Below are 13,304 nucleotides of genomic sequence, written 5' to 3'. Positions count from 1 at the left end.
CCGTGGCCACTTTAAGCCTGAAGGACTTCAACACCCAGAATTCTCTGTGTTCTCTGTGTTGAAGTCCTCCAGGCTTAAAGTGGCCACGATTGGAGATCCCTGCTATAAAGGAAGCATTCAGGTAACCCTCAACTTAAAATCATTCATTTAGTGAGCATTTGAATTGATGATGGCATTGAAAAAGATGACTTATTACCAAATCTCACTCAACAACCATTACAGCATCCCCAAGGCCACAGGATCAAAATTCAGGTGCTTGGCAACTGACATGCATTTTTGACAGTTGGGCTGCTCCAGGGTCATGGGGTCACCATTTGCAACCTTACCAGCCAGCTTTAGATAAACAAAGTCAATGTGGGAGGCCAGATTTACTTAACAACTGCATGGCTTAGTTTAACAACTGTGGCAGAAAGGTTGCAAAACGGAGCACAATTCACTTAACAAGTGCCTTGCTTAGCCACAGAAATGATGGGCTCAATTGTGGCCATAAGCTGAGGAGGTTGAAATCTGCTCACTTTTAGCACTAAGTGTATCACATATCCTCAGCTAATGTTTCAACAGATCATTGTTGATCAATGAAAAACCGATTCACAAAATTACAAAGTCATCACAAAAACTTCAAAAGGAAGCCCCGGTATAGTTTTATCAAGATTTTGAAACCATATTTTTATTCATTAGCGTTACTGTGTGTAACTCTTTTCTTACACTTTTTGGCTCCTGTAGAATTACCATAGATTTGTGCATAGTCTAAAGAAAACAGTGTTTTTCCCCCCCTTTCTCTCCCCCAGAATCCTAAATTTCTAATATTTTTCTTTGCACAATACACAAACTCCAGATTTTGTTACCAAAAATCAGGCTTAACAACCAAGCTGGAGAAGTATAAAAGGGAATAAATGCACAAGGAAAGTATCAATGACTTCTAGGTATCAGCTTCAAATACTATAATCTCAAAACCATTTTCTGGACAACAAAAACAAAACAATACATGTGTCTGCTGCTTACAGGCTTTTCAGAAGCGCTGGATCAGTCATCAAGGCATCAGAATGGAGAAATAAATGTGTCTTTGATCTGACAGAATAAGCATCTTTTGTTCTTACCTGTACCATGATTTTTCAGCCCCACAGCTGAATGGTTTTCCCCACATATGGGAATAATTAAAGGGTGTTTCCATCTTAATCCATCATCAGACTATGGCCTCACTTTGATCCCTAACTTTTTAAAATGTAACTACAAACGGGAGATTATTAAATGCCAACTAGGAATAGAATGTATTTTTAAGTTAGCAAAGTTTGTTAGTTTAAGAAAAATAAATTATTGTGTACTAGATCTGACTTGAAGTGAATGCAGATGATTGTGCCATCTGCATAGCAAATTTTCCAAAGCAAAAATTATCTGAAATCTTTTTGAAAGGTTTTTTATTTACAGTGCTAAACAATATATATATTTATATATCTCATCCTCATAATGTCTGTGCCATAGAAAATACTGCAGATGGATCTGCTTTAATTTACAAAGAAAAACAACCGAAGAACCTGACAGGAACAAGGGAGAAATCAAACTTTGGTCCCCTAATTAAAAAATAACAAACACCCAAAATGGGAAAAAAACCACACCGAATCACACATTACTTTACACATTAAAAACAAGCTTTGCCTCCAGGAAGAAAAAAGTTCACCAGATTCAGCTTGCTGCCTGTCATTTAAATTTGTACAAAATGCATTAATTAAAAACTGTAAATATTTTTTTTTAAGTAAAACACATTTCACTGTATTATCATCATCACCACCATCACTACATTTTGACTTTTTCCTGCAATAGAAAGGGAACAGGCACAGCCCAGGAACATATCATAGCAAATTTCCCCGGCTCTGGACTTCCTGTGTGCCAAATGTGATTTAACCCTTTCAGCACCATAGAAACTCCACAAGGTTGTGGAAGGGGCCAAAAGGAACAACGGGGAGGGGTGAAGTGCTGGATGGGAGCAGGGAGGAGTTTGCAAGGAGGTGTTGAAAGCTGAGGAGGCGTGAGGATCTCAGGCAGCAATTGTGAGGGTGTTCTGGGAAGAGATCGGAGGAAGCAATGTTTCTAAAGACTGGAGCTATCTGAATGGAGGGTGAAGGGTAATGAAACTGTAGAGAGCACTGTAATATGGAAACAGATCTTGGAGCTGGAGAAGAGCTTCCTCTTGACAGAAAGCACACTGAACTCCCTCTTCTTCCTCATCTGCAGCTACAGCACTACAGAGGCTGCCTGCACAGACAGAGGAAGGAAGGTGTGCGGATAGTTGGACAGCGGAGAAGAGGATGCAGATGGAGCCAAGAGGATCAAGCTGAAGAGCCATTTTCTGTCTTCTTTCTTTTCGGGTCAACTTCATCCTTCAACAGAAAAAGGTGGATGTATTTGGTAAGAAACACTTTGGCTTTAATACAGGTGCTTCTAACTCAGTTGATTGGTGAGTGGAAAATCAAAGAACTGATACACCGGTTGCTCCAGCCAGCAATTTGGAAAGTAAATCCCAGAAGTTTCTGTAAAATAATCACTGCTATGGATCCACAAGACACATAGAGACATATATCTTCTTTATTTGTGCCTATAATGTTAAATTTCTTGCCTGACATTAATAACTCTTTTGGGTTCCAAATGCCACCTGCAATTTTAAGTTATGATCTGAGGACCAATAATGTTTGAAAAGTAGCCACAATCTTGAAAGATATTGATATTTTTATCACTATATGTTAACTTTTTAAAATAATAATGAAAATACAGAAATCCTGCAGCTACTATATTATTATCAGTTTTATCTTGGCACCCAAGAGTGCACACAGCAAGTCCATGGGACAAGCAAGACTGGGGAATGAAGAACAACAGATCAAGGGTCACTACCACCAATCTCCATGGAAGAACCTGCCACCAACATCTTGCCTCATATTAGAAATTCTATATGCTACTTGTACAAAGGACCTTTGAGAATTAAGATTTCCTAAGAACATTTCAAGGTTTCATAAACTGTTATGAAAATGATGGGCAACTTCTTGTTAGCTACCGTATCAGTTCATGCCAGGTCCAGTTTCAGATGCAAACCTTGCTGTGATCCCTAGAAATTCTGAATGTTCTCACTTAATCCAAAACTTCTCAACATACTTATATACTCAATCATCATATCTGTTGTATTCCTTTATACAAAGGAAACTGTAAACTTTCCAGAGTCACTTATGTAGAGAGATGGGCAATGTCTAAATTTGATAAATAAATTGCTGTGGTGTTGAATCAGCCCCTGGGTAATTAGGTGCTATATTAATATCAATTTTGTTGCTTACTTTCCCTGTATATTCCCACTAAGGCATTCCTGAACACATTAAGCAGAGTTCCTACTCACCTCTTCCTGCTTCTTTTCTGCAGATCGTTTTACTGCATGTGTATCTGGTTCCCGTTCATTCTCATCATCTTGGAATTAGAATAAAGAGCAAATCAATGCTAATCAAACCCACCCAGGGAATTCACTTACCAAAATTGTATGAATTATGTGGCTGACTTGCTCTTACCTTCATCTTCTTCATCCTCATCATCTACATCCTCAGGATTTGCATCTTCATCATCTTCCTCTTCTTCAGCCCCATTTTCATCATCCTGCATAAAGGAAAGTCACAATGATAAATAAGTGTCACCTGCCAAACACCTGTTCAATCCATTATAAAGCTAAGCCCAGCAGATTTTGGTTGCATTTATATCTGTTTATTTCAGCTCCTACCCCCAACACAGGTTCAAACTGTAGCCACCATTATTCTATTACACATATAGCTCTCTCTTCTTTTGAGAAGCTGAGAGTTCTAACAACTCTCGGCACCAAAACTGTTTAGCTTCCTCAGCAGGACTCCTCTTATACCGACAGCTCTCTTGCTTTTCAAAGTACAGCTATCATGAGGATGAATGTATGCACATTCCACACACTATGTTAGGCATTTCAACAACTGATCCGCTGCTAAGAGCCTAGACATATTTCTTTTAAATGTGTTGACATGATCACTTGAAAGATTTTCAGCCACATGTCAAGTGCTAATTATGACTTTCAAATGCTGGGTTGGATCTTCATTGATCTGTCATTATTGTTTTTCCTAGCAAATACTTTGTGACTAACACCTTTGTGTATCTTTACTTGTAATTATGGAACCACTCCATAGTAATTTTGTTACCGTGCACTCCATTTCATCTTTGTTTTTGTAGGTTACTCTGATAAAAAATACTATGCAAAAAGCTGAATCAAAGTTTTGGGGCACTACAGTGAACTATGCAGGAGAAGGATGGAAAAAAGGACCATATGGAACAGTGTAAGATGCACAGGTAAATATGTGATAGGCCCTAGTTAGAAAGAGAATAATGTACTATGTAAATGTGGTCTTTTGCAGCAATATATTTTAAATGGATTATGTGAAAGTCCTTCTACCTCTTCCTCCTTTTCCCTTAGGGACTTCTTCATTTTCATCTAATTTTGGGTAAAGCTGACAGCACAAGTTATCTTGTCACCAAGATTTTTGGATTATACAGATTAGGGACAGAGCTTTCATATCTAACTATCATTTTGCTCCAAACTTTACTCCAATCTTTGTCCTCCTCTGCATAGAGAAAAAAATATCCCTGAAAAGTAGATATATTTTATAGTAGGAGAGAGCAACTTTATCCACCAATACCATACCAAATCTAGAAAGTTTTTAGGGAGGCAATCAACCCATGCCCACTCTGAGAATAAAATGTTAAATTGTATCTTCTTAGTCTAATACCTACACAACTCTGCTCATTTGCTGGTTCTCTTCAAAGCAAGCTCCGAGACGTAGAAGGGTTTACCGTAGCCAACAATAATCTCACTTGTCTTCTGTGATTCTGCCATCTGCATGGATTCCCTCCACGGTTCCCAAAGACAGATACAGATAGGAAAGGACTGACCTAATGACAGCCTATCTAAGCCAAAAGAAGCCACACATTTTGGAATGTCTGCCAACTGTGCAGCTGTTAACCATAAAGTACTTACCAGGGGGGGAAAAAAGAATGACAGATCTATGAAAAACTCGCCCAGCATTTGAAAAACACCTAGGCTGCCCCTTTCTCTACCTGCTATTTGTTATGAAGGGAGGGAAGGAGAGTGTTCCTGCTCCTCTTTCCTAATTTTTCTCACAATTGGAATTATAGGAGCAAACCTGGATAAGTCTCACTGGCCCTGATTTTTTTTTTATTGCCTTCTCTAGACTCTCCTTTACCCCAAGTCTTCAGTTCTTCAATGCCTGAAGTCTGAGCCAATGGGAACTACTCTGCAACATTTCTCTGTTCATTCTTTGGTTTGGTCCATTTTCCAGGCTCTTCTATTGCTGCTTAGATTCTATTCCACCTCTTCCCGGGGTCTCGTGAACAGTTAATGGATGAAAAGAGGGACTGGAAACTGCGCCACCATGCTGTTTTTAGTGGCCCTTTGCAACTCCAAAGCTCTATCAGTTTGCGGCAAAGAAAGCTGATGGCTGGCATTGCCACTCCAGTTTAGGCCACAAAACTTTTTCAACTCATAGAATATGTTTATTGTTTCATCATTTCAAGCACCATAGGCTTGGTTCAATGATGATCATTAAAAGCAATGCAGAAGGTCCATCAAAAAAGTGAGATGACCTCATCCATTTCCTCAACTCGCCTTCTTCTGCCTCGTTCCTGCCATGCCCTTCACCTCTGGCTCCCCCATGACATACATAATACAATTACCTCTACGATCTCTTTCTTGTCTTTGCGGGCAGACTTCTCCTCATGCTTTTCCTTCTTCTCTTTCAGCTCCTGAAAGAGGGAATGCAAACTACATTAATGTCACATTCAGCATGGCCAGTATGATAAGAAATGTTGCAAAATAGTGAGGCAGCTGAAGGAGTGACTCAGCAATTGTGTTTTGAAGATCATTTAATGAAATGCAAAAGCAGCCAGTATTAAATATTATATGAGAGAACACTGGAGAGATGCTTTATACTTTTTACAAAAATCACAGTATGCCACTGAAATCACACATGCCTGTTATTTTCACACCTGTTACAAATAAGAAAAGCCAGATAAGGTAAGACTCATTGAAATCCAAATGAGGGTTTGTCAATATTCAGTGCTTGTTGCATAATTTACACGTAGCCTGAGACATACGCTCCAAATTGTACTTTTCACTAAACATGTGGCAGGATTCACCAATCCATCAGCATTGTTTTAATTGGACTGTATGGAATATAACTTGCAAAAGGGTTGAGCTTTGTCCATTTCCTATGCTGCTATCTTTAATGAGGCATAAAATCTGCAACCTGCTGCAACATCTCATGAAAGAAGTACAACCATTATGACTGCTTCTTAAGTTGTAGTATATTAGAAGTAACTTTAAATCTCCAAAATGTTCAGCATGGCTTCTATACACCAAATACTACTTGTTTCTAAACGGGAACTCCTAAATATTTGCAAGACTGAAAGTGGCTTTCTTGTATCTCTATAATCCTTGTGATGCAGCTTTGCAGACGGGAATTCAAACCCTCTCTGTGCTACATGGTGCTACTTTAGTAAACATGTAACTCAACTGTATTCCAGTAACTGTCTCTGCAACTATCAACCAAGTACATGTTTCCATGATTTAAAAAGCTGATTGAGATGGCAGAAACAACGAGAACCACCTTGGTCTAATGGTTAAGGCAGGGGTAGGGAAACTTGGCTCTTCTATCACTTATGGACTTCAACTCCCAGAATTCCTGAGTGAGCCATAAAAGGTTCTCCATCCCTGGCCTACTGGTTTTTCAGTTGTGGGGGGAATCAATTTTTGACTTGAATGGGACTGTTTAACATACAAATGTAGGACATATTCTTTATATGCCCTAAATTTGTTTGTTACATATTCTTTATATTATTCAGTTGTGGGGGGAATCAATTTTTGACTTGAATGGAACTATTTAATATACAAATATTCTTTATATGTCCTACATTTGTATATTAAACAGTCCCATTCAAGTCAAAATTGATTTCCCCCACAACTGAAAAACCGGTAGGCCAGGGATGGGGAACCTTTTATGGCTCACTCAGGAATTCTGGGAGTTGAAGTCCATAAGTGATAGAAGAGCCAAGTTTCCTTACCTCTGGGTTAAGGCATCAGCTAGAAACCAGGGGACTATGAGGTCTAGTCCTGCTTTAGCATGAAAGCCAGGTAGATAATTTTGGCCCAGTCTCTCTCTCAGCCCAACCCACCTCCCAGGTTTGTGGTTGTTGTTGGGGAAAGTAGGAAGAAGGAGGAGTATTGGGTATGTACCACCTTGAGTTATCTATAGCAATAAAGGCAGGATAAAGGTGCTTAACCGGATAAGAGAGAAGACCCACCCCACCCCCAAGCCATCTGTCCCCTTGTTTTTTTTTAGTCTCTATTTCATTCTTATTAATTTTAACTTTTTATATTTATCTTTTAATCATTTTGTAAGCCTCTCAAAGTCAAGAGAGAGAGAGAGAGAGAGAGAGAGAGAGAGAGAGAGAGAGATGGAAGGCAGGAAAAGTGCCCCATGAGTACTCTACAATTCATTTTTATTTTTTTGTATGGAGAATTTATAGGAAAGAAATCTGTCTTTAAAAAAAAAAGAAAATAAACACCTGAATTCTACATCACTTCCTTCAAGGGCCAACTAAACAAAAAATCACATTCTCTTTAATGAAACTACAACTAAAATTACAGTGTAGGCAAGTGTCAGTGTAAGAGTGAAGTGGGGCGGGGCAAAATGGTACAAGGTACCCTATAGATGAGAAAGGCTCCAAGTTGTCATTTTCCACTAGAGGGCATTGTGTTATTTTTGAAGACAATATTTCTGATGCCTGCCAGCCACAGGGAAGCCTTCTCTGGCCTAGTTACATGCTAATCTCACCTGAATTGATTGTTTGAGTAACAGACGCACAGCATCCAAATCTGCAGCTCTCTCTCCAAACAGCTATATTCAATACATCCGGTGCTCAAATGAAACTTCCATGTTATCTTCTTCTCTCACAAACCCAGGGGCTTCATAATGGACCCAGTTCTGGATTTTCTCTGTAAAACAACTCTTTCTTCACTGTACCCACTATCCTGCTATTTTGAGTAACTTTCTGAATTCCCACATGGATGGTCTGTGTCCAAAGTTATAGTGCACAATGGCCTTAAAACTTAAAAGGCCCCCAGTGCCGGATGAAAGACTAGACATGAAGCACAGGATAGACCTCATATCCAGTTATAAAACAGCAAATAACTGTTCAGATCAATTCTTGGGAACAACAAAGCAACACAGAAGATCACTAAGTAGTCTCCCTTCTGAAACTATTGCACAGAATTAAGCTTATAGTTCTGGGCTTACAAATACACTGCCTTACCCTATATGGAAAATTATTCAACCAAGTTCCAGTTCTCTTCAGTTTTCATGACAGCAAAGCCAAAGCGAGGCTGAAATCTCTGCAATGTTTAACCTTTATCCCCATATCCCTGGCTGCTCTTAGGATTGTTTCAATTAATTATTTCTTTTCCTTCTCAACTGGTTAAAAAAAAAAACACCACATTGTGCAAGCTTCAACTCTGGAACATGGGCTGTTCGCTGTTTGTCTGCATTTTCCATTTAACTCCCCGTTTTCCAAGAGGAAAAGTATCCTATGCCATTGTTTGCCCTTCTCTGTAAAGGCACCAGGGAAGCATACAGCACAGTTTCATTGGATTCCACAATTGACTTCCAAATAAACACATTGGGGATTTTGCACCTTAAAAGCCTCTGTGTTTCAATCCATATGGAAGTGCTTAGTGACAAGACTCCTGTGCCTAATATTGTGACTAACATTTGGCTATTTTTGGTTCTCTTTTCACCTCTTCAATAATTTCAAACGGGTCTTATTCATAAACTAGTTGATAGAATGTAAATTAAAAGGTGTGTGGGGGGGAACCTGCTGCCTGATATTATCTATCTCACTCCCCACCCCCACCCCCAAAGACATATGCCATTTTTCTGAGGGATGTGTTGTCTTATCCGTTGGGGACCATGCCCCACGAGAACACAATAAGGCCGGTAACCCATTTTCTGCTCCGTTGAACGCCAGTAACACCCGCTGCTTCCGGAACAGATGTACAGAGTATGCTGCTAACGGTCGAACCGCCGAAGCCGCCAATACGTAAAATCCGATGCCTCCGGAGACCAGCGACTGAGCTGACGATGGGAAGGACGCATATGCTGGCAACCTGGCAGGCGAGCGCGAGCCCGCGCGCACCCCCGCCCTTTAATTGCCTTCCATTTTTATTTCTCCCCCCGGCTTTGTGTTGCGCTCCTCCGCCTCACGGCTTTTTCTTCCTAATACAAGCGAAGCGGTTTAGCCTCCTCTGCCCTCCAAAGCACCCCGGTGGGGAGGATCGGCCTCCTTCTTTCCAAGCAGCGCACCTTTCGAGCGCTGAGGGCAGGAGAGCGCGGGCTTTGGAAGAATGACGCGCACCCCCCCCCCCACCCACCCACCCCCATTGTTGCCCGTCGGAGCTTTTCAAAAGAAGAGCGATTTCTCTCGGCGGGACCGTCGTGACGTCTGCCTTCACCGCCGCCAGTTTCCAAAGGCGAAGGACATTTGGCAAATAAATAAATAAATAAATAAGCAGCCAAGGGCGCTTGGGGTTAATGGCCTCAGAGAGAGGGGCGCTCCGGGGGGAGGGGGGTGGTGGAAGGACCGAAGCCCGCACACCGCCTCAGCGCGCCAGGAGCTTTTCTCGCCCCGAGTCGTCCAGCCAGGAGCTGCTCATTTCCAAGGAAACAAAAAAAGGAAGCGCGCGCGGGGCGCAAGGAGGATGAGGGAGGGAGGGAGAAGGGAGCGGACCGGAGACTCGGACCCGGGAGGAGGCTAGCGGCGGGAAAAAGGAGGCAAGGCGAGCGCTTCTTTCTTCCCCTCCTCCGCAGCTGCCTTTCCGAAAGAGTCCCTGGCACGCCGCGTTCATTTCGGAATGGACCGAGCTTGGAAGAGCCGGGGCTGCCAGGTCCCGCGCGTAGCCACCGGGCTCGATCTGAGCTTCTCACCTTGGCTCCGAGCTCCACCGGAGCCTCGTCGGCGGACTTCTCTGACATCCTGGCAGCAAGCGAGAATTAAGGCGAGGCAGACGAGATGCAGCTTTCGAAGCAGGGACCTGCCAGCTGCAGCCGCTCCGCTCCCAAGCGCCAGCAACAAAATCCTTCTCTCCCGCGACAAGGCAGTGCCAGAAAAAGGGGCTCGGTGACGAGAGAGCGGGGAGGGAGGGGCCTGCCGGGAGGGAGGGAGGAGAGAGATTAGAGGCAGAGGGGAGAGAAGCGAGTGGCAAGCGGGAAAGAAGGGCTTGCGAAGCGGCAGCGCTGCGTTTTGCAAAACCAACGAAGAGAGCTTTGCAAATAATTATCTATCGGACGGGTTAAAGGAGATTACGCGGTCCAGGGCTGCACCGAAAGCCATGAACCTGAGCTCGTGCCCTTGGGGACGTTGCCGTGTATGCTTTGTCCTCTGTTCCTTTGTTTGCCCTTTCTTTGCCTGCACCGCCTACACACGATCGCACACGCCCTTTGTACTACGCCGCGTTATTTATTCCAGATTAACTAAACGCCTTTTTTTTTTTTTTTGCTTTCCACCCAACGATAGATCACGAATGATCGCAGTTCTTTCTTTTTTTTTTTTTCCCCTTTTCATTCTGTCTGCCATTCTTGTTTGTGGCAAAGCATGCGGCAGGATTGTGTCCCGGCAAGAACGCCGGGTTCCTGTTGCAGTGGCAACATTTCCAGATATTGCCACTTTACAGCTGTGCACTGTGTAATGTCACTGGGAAGCTCTCTGTATATGCTCAGAGAGGACTGGTAATGCCAAGGATTAATTCTGCCAGTATCAAAACATTACAGTCACATTTTCCAAAGCACCAGTATTAAATAACCTTGTTATGTGTGTTTCAAGTGCTGTGAAGGCTTCAGTCCGCATGCATGGATTCTTTACTTCTGCCATACTTGTTACCTGTCACACTGGATTAAAAATAAAAGTGCTAATCCTGCCTAATCATTTGTATGCAACCAGAGAATATAATCACTTTAAACTGATTTAAACCAAATAATAATTGAGAATAAAAATTACATGACATCATAAATAGAATCATAGTCTGGGTAACCACTTCTAGACAGTTGTCTTCAATGTTTCTAAGGACAAAGAAGCAAAAATTCCTGCTCTTCTATTTGTCCACCAACAGATCCTAAACCAGTTGACAATATCTAAGGATGGCTTTATTAAATATCCAAAAGCGATGTCATTCATTAATCATCTTCAGCCCATAATTTCCAAATACCATCTTTGGACACATTCGAAAATAGCAGCCAAACCTTAAAGGTCTACTTCACTATCTCTCAAGCTTGGCAGCTTGAAGATGTGTAGATCAACCCCAAAGCTGGCTGGAGAATTCTGGGAGTCAAAGTCCACTGCCAAGCTTGAGAAAAACTGGTCAACTTGACAGCCACATTCCAAATGTGAAACATTCTCTTCCCTAGATCCTGTTTTACTGCGGTCAATTTGCAGTTGATAGTATGATCTTTTTCCTTAGTTTTAAATAATGCTTTGCTGTACAACTGTCCTATAAAAACAGTGGAAAAATATAGCAACTAAATAATTAATAGGTTGATATGGAATGAACTTGATTGAGGATGTTCAATGCAGTATCTTTGTGGACTGCACACATCCGGAATAAGTGAAATCTTTCTTGAAAATGAAAAAAGAAAAGATTTGTTTAAACCATACTGAAACATCTTGTCACTACACAAAGGTCTTCTGCTGCATTTGTGCCAAGGAGTCATTGATCTGAGCTTGCTTATAAAGGAGTGACTCCTATTTGAGTTTGCAGAGAAAATATGGAAATTTGTGGAGATCTGAAATAGTATTTTTCTCTCCATCCACTCTTTGTACTTTAGATGATATATAGGCTGAAAAACATGAAAGTTAGCATTCCATCACATATCCTTTCCACAAGTTGTGATGGCCTTTTAGGCTTATCCTTGGGACTGAGCCTTGATAATCTGGAGCATTTTTGTTTTCAATTTACAACAATTTTTAAATTATCTTCAAAGGCAACTTTGAATGTAATTTATTACACAGTGGTTTATAATCTGGAAGTTATCAGGTACAAATAGGTGGAGCCAGGCCATTTCTATCCCAAAATGAATATGGTAAACGGCAAAATGCCAGGTTTAATTAATGGTGCTGAGCATCATTAGGACTCCTCTACATCTATTTTGGCTTATCTAGTCCATTGCCAAGTGAAGTATTCTATTTTTCTTGCTTCAAAATGCCCGGGGCCTTTTCCAGGAGTAACAAGATGGTAACTTCATCACAGAAATATACTAGGAGTTGTTCAGTTTAATGAGTTCAAGTTTCACAACTGTCTGAATTCAAATTCTTGTTTGTCTGTAGCATATTTCTTTAAGCAGAGAAAGATAAAGCAAGATTCACCTTGCCATAATGGTTCCTGTTCCTGAGTCTTACAATCCTAAGCACTTTTCTGGAAGTACATTATTTGGTCAAAGTAAGTTTCATACTGTAAGTACCATTGTACCTACAATATATATGTAGCATACATCCAAATAGTACACAAACTCATACATACATACATACAAACCCCAAGAAATGGTATGTGCATACAATTTAGTTATTTTCCATTTGTGTCAGTGAAAATTTTATGATTTGGCAGCCCCCTCCCAAAATTATGAAATTAACAGATTAACAGGGACCTTGTAGGTCATCTAGTCCAACCCCCACCCAAGCAGGAGACCCTACACCATTTCTGACAGTCCAGTCTCTTCTTGAAAGTCTCGAGTTATGAAGCTTATGTTAATAAAATAAATGCTATCAACCCCTAAAAATTGCTGTTTCGTTGATAAAATAACTAACATTGGATGAATCATGATAACAGAGGAAAAGCAGAATATGGATGCTACTACATCCTAGAATTCCCAGGTCATAATCCGATACTTCCTTTTGATGACACTTTCTAGCAGACCTCGTCAGCAAAACTAATTATTTTACATTATCTTCAGTAGCAAAACATATTAAAATCTATCTGCCATCCAGTTAATAACTGCCCTGTGTATACAGCTCAGGATATGATAATACTCAATCATGGCACTCAATCATGGTAATTCAATACTCAATGATGGCACTGCCACAACACGGTGAGGTCATACATTTTAACACCTGGCATGCAAGTGAAGCTGTACCAATTTGTGTTTGGAGACTGTTCAGGCATAGATAGGAATAGACTCCAGCTCAATCCTACAACACCG

The 13,304-nt window shown here is 41.2% G+C and overlaps 1 protein-coding gene across 2 annotated transcripts; it reads right to left on the bottom strand.

Annotated features, from left to right (window-relative positions):
* Positions 1 to 1,398: 1,398 nt before the first annotated feature.
* Positions 1,399 to 10,231, bottom strand: PTMS (parathymosin). Of its 2 annotated transcripts, none has more exons than XM_087957314.1 (5): positions 10,044 to 10,231; positions 5,740 to 5,808; positions 3,543 to 3,627; positions 3,377 to 3,444; positions 1,399 to 2,525 (listed from the first exon to the last, which is right to left on the bottom strand). In XM_087957314.1, exons 1-5 carry the CDS (start codon positions 10,089 to 10,091, stop codon positions 2,442 to 2,444), a joined length of 354 nt encoding a protein of 117 aa, XP_087813440.1. In that variant the 5' UTR covers positions 10,092 to 10,231; the 3' UTR covers positions 1,399 to 2,441. The 2 variants fall into 2 exon arrangements, with proteins under 2 accessions (XP_087813440.1, XP_026542022.1); XM_026686237.2 differs by having other exon boundaries at positions 1,399 to 2,375.
* Positions 10,232 to 13,304: the final 3,073 nt, after the last annotated feature.

This window comes from Notechis scutatus, chromosome 2 (genome assembly GCF_049901735.1).
Source record: "Notechis scutatus isolate UNSWTSFEM ecotype Mainland chromosome 2, rNotScu1.2, whole genome shotgun sequence".
In the NCBI taxonomy this organism is placed as follows: domain Eukaryota; kingdom Metazoa; phylum Chordata; class Lepidosauria; order Squamata; family Elapidae; genus Notechis; species Notechis scutatus.
The sequence above is the reverse complement of the archived record's forward strand: the minus strand, read 5'-3'. Positions and strand labels throughout refer to the sequence as shown.